The sequence below is a fragment of the Octodon degus genome, unplaced genomic scaffold, assembly GCF_000260255.1.
Source record: "Octodon degus isolate 3935 unplaced genomic scaffold, OctDeg1.0 scaffold00042, whole genome shotgun sequence".
Classification (NCBI taxonomy): domain Eukaryota; kingdom Metazoa; phylum Chordata; class Mammalia; order Rodentia; family Octodontidae; genus Octodon; species Octodon degus.
The window spans coordinates 10,285,805-10,298,342 of NW_004524618.1; the positions used below are offsets into that span (position 1 = coordinate 10,285,805).

Sequence of the window (12,538 nt, forward strand, 5' to 3'; positions counted from 1 at the left end):
ATAAATAAAAATAAAAAATAACTTTTTAGTTGTAATTTGATATTTCCATGATATGTAAGTGTATTGTTTTATATTTTATAAAAACATTGGTGTCTACAATGGGCTAAAAAAATCCTTTGGGGGTATTTTAGAAGTATTGAAGGGCCGGCGAAATAGCCCAGCACATTAAGCTCCTGCTTAGGCAAACACAGAAACCAGGGCTCGATCTGTGGTACCACTTGCTGCACCAGTGCTGCCTTCAGGCACGTGAAGCCGGAGACTAAGTCCAGGCATGCTGGTACACGCCTGTAATCCCAGCGCTGGGGAAGCTCAAAGCAGGAGGATCACAATGAGTCTGATCTGCATAGTGAGACCCTGTACCAAATAACATTAAAAAAAATTAACAAGTGAGATACGTTAACTTCTAGCATACAGATCATAATCTGGGGTGGGGAAAATTAAATGACCATCCTATTGATCTGCTCTAACTATAATTAACTAGGTACTAAGCCTAGCAAAGTCCAAATTGTCTTCCTGTTACAAAATCAAAGATTATCCTCAGTATCAGTGGTGATCGTGGTAAGTGAATTATGAGCTGTTCATTTGACTTCTAAATTGTTATAGAGTTAGAGTCTGGCAGCAACCTTAGCAAGTCAGACACTGACCATAGGAATTTGTTGAATGAATTATTTCCAAAACCTGAAGTCATTTCTTTCAAATTACATTCACTATAGAATGTAATTAAATTTTGATCATTAAATATAACCAAAGTTTTGGTCTGAAAGCAAGAGTAAAGAGGGCTCCACTAACAGTGCCTATTTATGAAAATTTGCCATCAGTATGTCATTCTACTTTGGGATATTTTGATTGCCATTCCCTTCAAAAACTCACTTAGTAGTGATTAAATATTAAGATTCCTTTAACTCTTAAAATATAAATTTGGAATTCAGACTTATAATACTTAAGGTATTTTTTTAATGAATAAAAATTGTTTTAATATTTTTAGGACCTTTTTCTGGTGGGAGGAAGGGGCTGGGATGCTGGGAGTCAAACCCAGGGCCTGATACATCAAAGCAAGTGCTCTACCACTGAGCTCTAGACTCTCCCAGATGCTCCTTTATAAAGAAAGTTTCAAAAATGTTACTTTAACAGAAAAATTAACAAGTTCTGATTCACCCATGCAAAATTTGGAAGAATTCATCATGAATGTCCTCTTTCTTATCTTATGTAGACAACAAGGAGAATACACAGACTTGAAACATGAGTTCGGATACCAGCCAAGAAGTGATCACTACCCCTCCTCCTCCCAGTATGCCTCACAAAGAGAGATATTTTGACCGGATTAATGAAAATGATCCAGAATACATTCGGGAAAGAAATATGTCTCCTGATCTACGACAAGACTTCAATATGATGGAGCAGAGGAAACGAGTTACTCAGATTCTGCAAAGTCCTGTGAGTTAAAATAGTTATAGCTCTGCAAATTTTTCTTCCTTTTGGAAACTTAGACATGATGAGGTAAAAGGTATCTTAAACTACCTTCAGTTTAAAAGAGCTGTGGAGGGCCGGTCAAATAGCTCAGTGGATTAAAGCACCTGCTTAGGCAGACACAGAGGCCAGAAGTTCAATCCCCAGGCCTGCCGGCCAATCTATGCAGCGAGACCCTGTAGACCCTGCCCTAATTACAAAATATAAATAAATAAATAAAAGAAAGATGTGGAGGGATAACCAGTTGCTTAAGAAGAAATGGACCGGGCTGGAGAGATGGCTCAGTGGTCTAAAGCACCTACTTGAAACAAGCTTGGCAAAGCACAGGGACCGCGGTTCAATCCTCCAGCACCACATGCCAGCCAGCCCCGCCCCCTGGTGGGCTGAGCTGGCCACACACACACACACACACAATAAATAAATGTAATAAATAAAAATAAATAAATATTAAAAAAAAAAAAAGAAGAAGAAATGGACCACTAATTTATGTTACCACTTTGCAAAGCTGTATTTACAGATTCTTATTGTGATGGAGTACATTTTGTTTGTGTATTTTCTGGATATAAAGTTTACTGAAGGAGAAAAGACAGTTTTACTGCACTCAAAGATATTCAGTTCAAAAAAAAAAAGATATTCAGTTCAGACTAATTATCTGTGAAGAAAATAAAAGGCGTGACTCAAATCAGGGGGCTACAACATAAGTTGGTATGTTCCGTGCACGTTTCCTTTTTTTGTTTGGCTGTTGTCATACTCAGAGAAGCACAGAAAGACAAAGTGTTTGAGAAGGTCGGTGATTTGGCAACCTAAGTTAATATACTTAATACAGGCAAACGTACATATACGTACCCCAGATTGACTAGATTAAAAGTGGATTATAAATTTAAAAATTCAGGTTGAAAATTCTAGCTGCACAGCAGTATGCAAACTTTCAAGCCATGTTCAAGTGAACTGTTAATTTTCTTACAAACCTTTGGTGGAACTGCACAGGTTACCACAGTCACATGTAAGTGATAGAAAATTAGAAAACAGCCTTAAATAAGAATCAAAATGAGGGGCCAGGGAGATGGCTCAGTAGAATAAGTGCTTCCCTAGCAAGGGCAAGGGCCTGAGTTCAATCCCCGGTTCTGCAAAAAAAAAAAAAAAAAAAGAAAGAAAGATGAATTTATAGCTATGTGCATAATGTAAATCATGGACCCCCTTACAGTCGAATGTAGCTCACACAGACATATGATGCCCAAATTAGGGCTATATTAAGTTTCTAATTCAGGTACTTTTTAATTAAGCACAGAGACATTGAGCCCTGGTAAATCATTTTTGTTGTGCCCTTGTGAGTTTAATCACATGAGTTGAGTTCAAAGCCAAAAGGGAATTCCACTTCTGAGTAGTTCTCCCTTACGAATGACCTTCATGAAAGCCTTGAAGTACAAGTTATAAAAGCAGTGCAAGCTTTGAGCAATTTTTAAAGTACAATAGCAAGTTTAAAAAAAAAAACTTTCAAAATTGAATGAAGATTAACCAGAGAAGTCATAATAAGGGATTAAACATTATGCAAACCTGAATTTCTATAATTACAAATAGAAATTAATTTATTTCTTCCTCTAAACTCCTTTCAAGAACTTATTAATAAAATAATCATTGTAACTGTCAATAACCAAAAGAATGAGATGAAGTTCATATTTTATTAAAGGTTGTTAAATACTGAGATTTCTTGAGGAACTCTTCAATCCAAGCTATGTTTGATGAAAACAGTATTAAACTTTATTTCCATACCAGAGTTTTGTTTTATAGCTCCCCCATTAAACTAAAGACAGCATAATTTTTGTTTTGGTTTATTTTTTGTGGTATTAAGGATTGAACCCAGGGCCTCATTCATGTTAGGGCAAGCACCCTCCCACTGAGTACATCTGTAACCCTAAGGCAGTATTACTTTGAGTAGAATATTTAATTTTTTATGCTCCTATATTTTCACTTGTAAACTGACTTACACATACCAATTTTACTTATGTCTTGGAGAATTTAATAATAGGAAAGGGCAGACACATACATTGTCATTTCCTTTCCTGATTCACTTAATAAGAATGATCATTTTTTGCTCACAAAGAAATGAAAAGGCTGGAATTTATTTTTTTTTATTTTTATTTATTTTTTGGCAGAACCAGGGATTGAACTCAGGCCCTTGCGCTTGCCAGGGCAGCACTTAATCCACTGAGCCATCTCCCCAGCCCCAAGAGGCTGGAATTTTAAAAATAAAAGTTATGGGTTATTTTTCCCTAGATATTTGTCTAGTGAGTTTAGAATTTTGTTGTAAAAGACTTGGAAGTATAGAAGTCTTGTCTTTCTTCCATAATTTAAGTCAGTGTTTTCTTAATTTTTTTTTTTTAATGGTAACAGAAATGTTTCACCAAATGAAAGTGAAAGAGCAGACCTAAAACTTAGTGGCTTAAAATGACAAACATTTTTAATCTCACCATTTAAAAATGGTTGAAAATTCAGGAGCAGCTTTGCTTAGTACTCGTAGCTCAAGTTTTCTCATGAAGTTGCTTCAAAGAGATCAGCCACGGCCACTGTCCACAGAAGGATTGAGGGGGCAGGGATCTACTCTTAAAATGGATCACTTGCAGGTGCTGCCAAAAGGCCCAGGTCCTTGTCACATAGCCCTTTAGAGCTGTGGAAATGCTCTCCCCTAGAGCACTCATCCAGGAGAGCGCAGCATACAGGGTTCTTATGACCTGATCTCGGCCCTCACATGCCATCACTTCCATCATATTTATTAGTTATAAGTGAGTCACTAAGTTCAGTTGATACTCAAGGGAAGAGGCATTAAATTGACCTTCTGAGGGGAAAATTGTCTATCTATGGTCACAATTTATTTTAGAAACATCAATCTTCCCTTCAGCCAAAGTTTATTTTCCTTCTTCCCATATACAGAATATCCACCTTCTCCTAAAATCCCCTTCAGCTTAAATCCAGAATCTCATTATCTGAATTTGGTCTAAGTACAGATGAACCACCTCACGGTGGTTGGGGGTTTTTTGTTGTTGTTGTTTGTTTGTTTTTTGGCTGGTTGGTTGGTTGAGTTTTTTGTTTTTTGGTACCGGGAATCGAACTCATGACCTTAAATTTGCCAGGCAAGCACTGTGCCATTTAGCTATATCCCTGACCCTGGGTATTCTTTTTTTTTTTTTTTTCTTTTTTGCAGTACCAGGGAAAAGAAGTCAGGATCTTAGGATTACCAGGCAAGCACTTATTCCACTGAGCTATCTCCCCAGCCCTCTGGGTATTCTTTTTTTTTTCCCCCCCGGAACCAGGGATTGAACTCAGATCCTTGCAGTTGCCAGTCAAGCGCTTATCCTAGTGAGCCATCTCCCCGGCCCCACTCCCCACTGGATATTCTTTTTTTTTTTTTTTTTTTTGCGTAACCAGGGATTGAACTCAGGCCCTTGTGCTTTCCAGGGAAGCACTTAACCTACTGAGCCATCTCCCTGGCCCTGGATATTCTTAAATACAGCTCATCTATAGTTTCTCTCATATAAAGAGACAAGTTATCTGTCCCTCCCCCCACACACACACAGACATGCCTAATAGTGGAACACACATAACTACTTATAGACAGTCCTCTTAAAAACTTGTGGAGTTTGGGTAGCAGACAGTCACTGATTAGAAGCAATTGTGAAATTGATGTAGGCAAATGCTTGGAAGGCCTTTGTGTAGACATCCAGTCCTGCTGCTTACCATGAGTATATTTTCATGGGTCTTGACTCTGCCCTCTGGGTTCTTGGTTGCACTGTCTGAATCATCCTTCCTTTTCTTCTGTGAAAGGAAGTCTGCTTACAACTCTGGCTTTCTCAGCCTTCTTCCTTCTTATAGAAGTTTGGAAGTACAAAGACCTCTTTTCCTTTTGTATTAACTTTCAGCCTGAGCTTGAAATGTTTCCACCAGTATAATTCTCCTAAAAATTTTGTGAGTTTCCTGTAAACAGTAAAACTTATTTTGTTAGACAGTCTGTAGCCACCTGGGATAAATCAAAGATGTAACTAATTTGTATTCAAAGCAACAAATTTATAAGCACACTTTTTAAGCTCTTATATTATGCCACGTACCATATAAATATAGATACATATCAAAGCAACTCAAAGGAGTGTTAATATCTCTAGTTTCCAGATGAATAAACTAGAATTTAGCAACACTAAATGGGGCCGGAGAGATGACTCAGTAGAATAAGTGCTTCCCTGGCAAGCACAAGGGCCTGAGTTCAATCCCCAGTTCTTAAAAAATAAATAAATAAATAAATAAATTAAATGATTTGTTGAGTGGTTTAGTTTAGTTCAGTGGTAGGCCCAGAATGTCAACTCCAGAATTCATACCCTTAACCTGTTGCAACAATGAAAAAAATACACATATACATAGTTTCTTCCTTTACTCATCTTTAATTCTTTTGCACAAGTTTAATTCAACACATTTCAAGAAGAATGTCTTACCCAAAGACATTGTGGTTGAAAGATAAACTTATAAATTTGGATAACAAAAATAATACCTATGCCTTGATATGAAAAAAATAGAGAAACAAAGAATTTGTCTTGCTATAACCCCTAAGGAGTTTTATATCTTTATAGGAATTTCACAGCTCCAGGTCATGTTTTAAATCAGGTTTTTGTTTTGTTTTGTTTTCTATGCATTTTTAGTACTGGGACTAGAGGATCTTACCACACAAATCGGACTCATAGTGATCTTCCTGTTTTTATCATACCAAGTGCTGGGATTACAGGTGTGTGCCACCACGCCCAGTCTCAGTGTCTCAGCATGCCCTGGGGGCAGGGCCAGAACAAGCAGGGGATCAATACCTGCCCCTGTGCCTTTCTCAGCAGGCACTTTAGTCTGCTGAAGTATTTGACCAGCCCGTGTTTTAAAATTTTTAAAGAAAATATTTGTTTTACATCTGATATGGTAGTTTATTCTCATAATCCTACATTTTGGCAGTCTGAGGCAAGAGAATAGCAAAGCTAAGCCCAGCATGAACCATTTAGCAAAACCCTGTCTCAGGGTAAAAGCATAATACTTAAGAGGATTGGAGATATACATAGCTCAGTGGGAAGGTTTTGGGGTGCAATCCCCAGTACCACAAAAGAAAGAAAAAAAGATACTTGTCTTAGAAGTAAAATGCTGGATTGAGCTTCTTGGCACATACCTGTAATCCCAGCTACTCCAGAGGCTGTAGCACAAGGATTGTAAATTTATGGCCAGCCTGGCAATTTGGTGAGACACCCTGTCTTTAAAAAAATTAAAAAGGACTGGGGATGTAGCTCAGTCATAGAGTTCTTTCCTGCCATGTGCCAGGCCCTGGGTTTCATTCCTGACACTGAAAAAAAAAAAAAAAAAAGATAGGGGGCCGGGGAGATGGCTCAGGAGAATAAGCAGTTCCCTGGCAAGCACAAGGGCCTGAGTTCAATCCCCAGTTCTGCAAAAAAAAAAATAAGAAAAAGAAAGTGTTAGTGGATAAACTAGTTTAGCTTGACATTTTGTTAATGCACTGGAGAAAATCCACAAATTTTCTTTTATCAGTATACTCCACACACACACGCCATCTACAGAGATCCTAGAGCGTCATGTACCCCTTTCTCCAAAAGAAGTGTTTGGAACAAACCATTGGAATTAAATGATGTTTCATCACATTAAAAAGGCACAGTGAGCACAATAGGTACTGTATATCCTTGAAACTAAGACTGGATCTTACATTAATCTTTGCTTCAAAAGACACAATAGGATTTATTTTCAGTGGGTGTCTTATGTGTTCTGTGCAGTTATCTATATTCATGTATAAAAATCTACATTTATTCAAATGCAGTCATGTCATCTTCTGGAATGGAACAGCTTCACAACTCCAAATCCCAAATTGTAGCTTAAATGTTTTTTCTTCTCTTTCACTTTTTTTTTCTGAGATAGGGGTCCACTATGCAGTTGAGTCTGCTCTTGAGCTCACTTTGAAGCCCAGGTTGGCCTCATGCTCACAGTGACCCTCCTGACTCAGTATCCCAAGCGCTGGGATGACGGGCATGTGCCACCACAGCTGGCCAAATTCCTTGACTTCATTTCCCCTGGAACGATTGGCCCTGTGCAGCAATAGCCCTGAACAGACACTTCTTGTCCATGCAGCCTGCTCATGGCGCTTCAGCAGCACAGCTGCCAGTGATTTCATCGCAGGAGTTCTTCATCCAGGTCATGACCTCTTGTAGGCCAGGCCTCACAGAGTTTCCGTGAAGTCAAGTGTTAAGGCTTACGAGATAGGAGTAGCAACAAAAATTATGACACTGAAGAATGATGGGCCACACAAAAGCAATAAAAAATTGCAGATGCCAAAATTCAGAAACATTTATTTCACATCAGTGCATTAAGTACAACACATGGCATACTGATTACAAGATTCATCTTTGACACAGTCACATCCATTCATTATTAAGAGTCCTTGTGTTTTTTCTGGTGGTTTTGTTGTTGTTGTTGTTTTGTTTTGTTTTTGGAACTGGGGATTGAACTCAGACCCTTGCGCTTGCCAGGCAAGTACTTATTCTACTGAACTATCTCCCCGGCCCCTATATGTGTTTTGTCTTTACTCCACTTAGTCATTTATCAATAAGTCTTGATCTGTTTACGTAGACATTTACCTCTCATCCAAAAGCACCAACTTTAGGATATGCAAATACCTTATATATTTAAGTATTAATAATATTTATATTTACTTACATATTAATATAATTCAGCGTGTCCATCACAAATTTTAACAGACATCTGTCTAACAGTCATAACTGGTTTGTTGGAGGGTAGAGCTTTTATTACAAGCATTCTTTAAAAAAAAATCATACACAAAGTTTGACTTTTTATAAAAGAAAATAATGTTGAAGTAAGGCCAAAACCAATGTCATCACTGAAATTAACTATTTTCAATATGTTCATATTTTAATTCACAATAGAAAAATATGTTCTAAAACTGGAAACTCAGGGCTGGGGAGATGGCTTAGTGGAATAAACGCTTCCCTGGCAAGCACAAAGGGCCTGAGTTCAATCCCTGGTTCCAGAAAAAAAAAACAAAAACATAAAACTGGAAACTCATAGTACTTGTGTAAACTGTGTATTATTTTAAGGGTGATGTTATTCAGGTGATATTTTAAATTTTAGAGTTACATTTTATTCTGATCAGAATTTTTATCAAAATGTTGAACTTCTGTTTTTTGAAACCAGTTTGTCACAACATTGTGTCTAATTACAGTCTATTTTGTAGGACTATCATGAATGTATAGACTTACATGTTCTGCTCAGAGAGCAATTTATAAAATAATATTAAACCCAGTATTAGCTGCCTGTTTCAGACGCTTGATACTTGCAGAGATCCATTTACATTTACCAGACTGACACTTTTGCTTTTGGGTGTTGGTTTTTTTTTTTTTTAAAGAATTACCTTCATTGTTTTGTTTTTATATTTAGGACAGGTTGTACAAGGTATACAGAGTCTCACTGAGTAGATTGGACACATAGGGTGCGCCACCACACCCAGTCTCAGTCCCAGTCTCAGCATGCACCGGGGGGTGTGGGGGGGATAGGACCAGCACTGCAGGCCAGGGGACTGAACTCCTGGCCCCTGCGTCTGCCTAAGCAGGCCCTTTAATCTGCTGAGCTATTTGGCTGGCCCATCACCCTCATTGTTGAAAGTAGATGTACTCTTAGGGTGCAAATAGTAGAGTTCCAATAAGCGTATGATTATATGAAGGTGGTGGTAGCAGGAAGACAATCTTGATTCCACTGGGAATCTTCGATTTTTGTAAATTTATTGGGAAAATAGTTTTTCCTGAACTGCTGAAGTTTCTTTTTGGTAAACAGTATCTTTCTAAAAGAAAAAGCATGGAGGAGAAATGGAGGCATGCATACATGTCCTCAATTGATCAGCGCTGTGTTCTTGAATACTGCATATCTTGGAATGAACAGTGTGGAAGCTGTTCATTTTTCAATCTGCAGTAAAATACTTTCAAGAATAAATGACTAAAAATTTATAACATTCAATGAAGATGAATTTAGTTTTAAAAATTTCCAATAGATGATGGACAGTTATTTCATAATTATTATACAGAAGGAATTTCTCATTTGAATGACAAAGATTGTTTCCTAGCTAATAACCTATGAAATGAAACCTTGTTATCATTAACTCAGTCAAGACTGAAATTAGGGGCTGGGGAGATAGCTCAGTAGAATAAACGCTTGCTTGTCTGGTAAGCACAAGGGCCTGAGTTCAATCCCCGGTTCCGCCCCCCCCCCAAAAAAAAAAAGACCAAGATCAGATTCTTCACTTTCTTTAGATTTAGGAAAATAAAAAAATCTCTTATCCTACTATTTTATTGATTGACCTGAACTAGACACTCAGAATAGAAAATATGAAAAACACAGGGCCAGTCATCAAAGATTATGGTATAGTAGAGAAAAAAATGCATACACAGTCACAGTCATATGACAGATATCTTCAGTATACTGTAGGGAAACGTGAAGAGTGCCAGATATGGTACAAAAGAAGAGAAATAGATCCCCTGTGAGGGACTTTAGGGAGCAGGTGGCATTTAAGACAGGTGTTAAAGGTCAGAGTTCATTGAGAAGAGGAACAGTGGGGATCATATCTCCATTAGATGACATGATGGGAGCAAGGAGGAGCAGGGACAGGTCATGGACGGGGCATGCTCAGTGAGCACCAGAGCTTTTAGAAGGTAGTGGTGGCAGTGGCATTGGCAGGTAAGGCCAGAAAGTTATGTGGCATCAGATTATGGTGATCCTAAAGTACTAAGCTCTTTGGACTTAAGTTAGAGATCATCCCATTTCCTGTTTCCAGTTTAAATTTGTTTGTGAAAAAAAAAAGCATATGTGATTGTGTTCAGTGCTTGTTTTGAATCTGGACTCAACTCTCACCTCATGTACAACAAAGCTGTGAAACACTAGGAAACTCATTTAACTTCAGTCTCTCGGTCAGTAAATGAAGAAGTTACCTCATACATTTGTTGTAATGATTAAGTGAAGTAACTGAATGCAGTGCAAGCACACGATAGGCAACTATTTTTGTGGGAATTGTATGCATAAATTGCTAATGTAAGTCTATTGTGGCAACACTTTGAGATTTTGAGATTTTAATCATAATTCTTTGGACTGTATTTTTGTGAAGATCTTAAACGAGTCTGTCATCCTAATGATTATAAATAATCCTAATGTTATAAATAATATATAAATAACCTAACAATATAGGCTTGTTTATGTTCACAAAATGTTACAACCCCTCCTGGCCTCCACTTCTGTGCTCTTCTCTGAGAAGAGGGGCCAGGGAGATGGCTCAGTAGAATAAGTGCTTGCCTGGCAAGTGCAAGGGCCTGAGTTCAATCCCCGGTTCCGGAAAAAAAAAAAAGAAAAAAAAAAAACTTTCTGGCAAGCGCAAGGGCCTGAGTTCAATACCCAATTCCACAAAAAAAAAAAAAGCTCTTCTTTGAGAAGAAAGACCTGGTTTATACCGTAGCTTTGTGTATATATTTGTGTCTTTTTAAATATGGGAAATTGAGCTCACATCCTTTATTTGTGTATCTTTTTTGCCACCTTTTTTATTAGTGCATCTTGGTTAAACGGATCAGTGATTTTCATTTTGGCAGATTTGTACATTCGTGTACCATAACTTTATTCATTCTCCCATCATTCCTTGTGCCCGACCTTCACATTTTGCAGTATGTTCAGTGTGTATAATGTATTTTGATCATATTTATGCCTATTACCAATTCTGACACTCCATCCTTCCCTTTGTTCTCTCCCTCTTGTCTAACAATAATCTTCCTTCTACTTTCTTGTCATCTGTCTTTTCTCATTGCTGATACAAAATATCTGACATCCAAAGCTAAAGGAAGAAAGGTGTATTTTGCTTACAATTTGTAGCAGTTTCAGTACATTGGCAAGGCAGGGTAGCTTGGCAGAAGGTCAGTGCAGTTGAGAAACAGCCCATGGCAAAGCAGGGCAGGCAGAATGCAGCAAGCAGCAAGGAAGGGAGTGGCAAGTGGCAATAGCAGATTGTTCCTGTTACTTTATATTTTATTTAGGCCACTCGCCCACAAGATGGATAGCACTCACACCCAGGACTACAACCAATCAATCAGTGAACTAATTCAGTAATCCCACATCCTAATCCCAGCATTACATACTCTAGATTCAGCCACCTCTGAAAAAGCCCCACCTGTGGTAGCACAAGGCTTTGGGGGTACATCTAAACACACGCCATAACATCATCTTTCTTAAATTCCATGTATTAGAGTAGAAATGTGTGAGTCTGGCTTATTTCACGCAACACAATATTCTCCAGATCCATCTACTTTTTTGCAGATTACAAAATTTGATTCTTTTTTATGGCTGAATAATACATCATTGTGTCTGTATGTCACATTTTCTTTATTCATTTATCTGCTGATGGGCATCTAGGTCGTTAATTTCTTTGTTTCCTTTTTTGGTGCCAGGAGCTCAAGACCTGAAACCTTCCAGGCAGGCACTGTGCCCTGAGCTATATACCCCTGCCCTACCTAGGTTGTTTCTGTATCTTGGCTATTGTGAATTGTGTTTCAATAAGTACAGGTGTGCAGGTATTCTTATAGCTAGCTTTAATTCTTTCAAGTATATACCAGGGAGTTGGATATCTACATCAAATGGTAGCTCTATTTTTTGAGGAACCTCCCTACTGGCTATACTAATTTACCTTTCCACCAGCAGTGTAGAAGGGTTCCTTCTTCCCATGCACCTGTATCCTCTCCAGTATATATGGGTTTTTGTATTCTTAATGGTAGCCATTCTGACTAGGGAAGATGGAATCTCAAAGTAGTTTTGGTTTTGCATTCTCTAATGGTTAAAAATGTTGCACATTTGTTCATATACATATTGGCCCTATGTACATACCTTTTTCCTTTTTTTTTTTTTTTTTTTTTGTGTGTGTGTGTGTGTGTGTGGTACCAGCGATTGAACTCGGGACCTTGCACTTGCCAGGCAGGTGCTTATGCCACCAAGCTATATCCCCAGCCATTTG

General features: G+C 38.1%; 1 protein-coding gene across 5 annotated transcripts in view; it reads left to right on the plus strand.

Moving 5' to 3' along the window:
- The window catches only part of Add3 (adducin 3), a 187,454-nt gene that overhangs the window by 147,922 nt on the left and 26,994 nt on the right, over nucleotides 1–12,538 (plus strand). For all 5 annotated transcript variants that reach the window (XM_004631519.2, XM_023715469.1, XM_023715466.1 and 2 more), the window contains one exon: nucleotides 1,211–1,434. In XM_004631519.2, coding sequence (XP_004631576.1) covers nucleotides 1,240–1,434 — 195 coding nt within the window. In that variant the 5' untranslated portion in view covers nucleotides 1,211–1,239. The remainder of the gene's footprint in view (nucleotides 1–1,210; nucleotides 1,435–12,538) is intronic.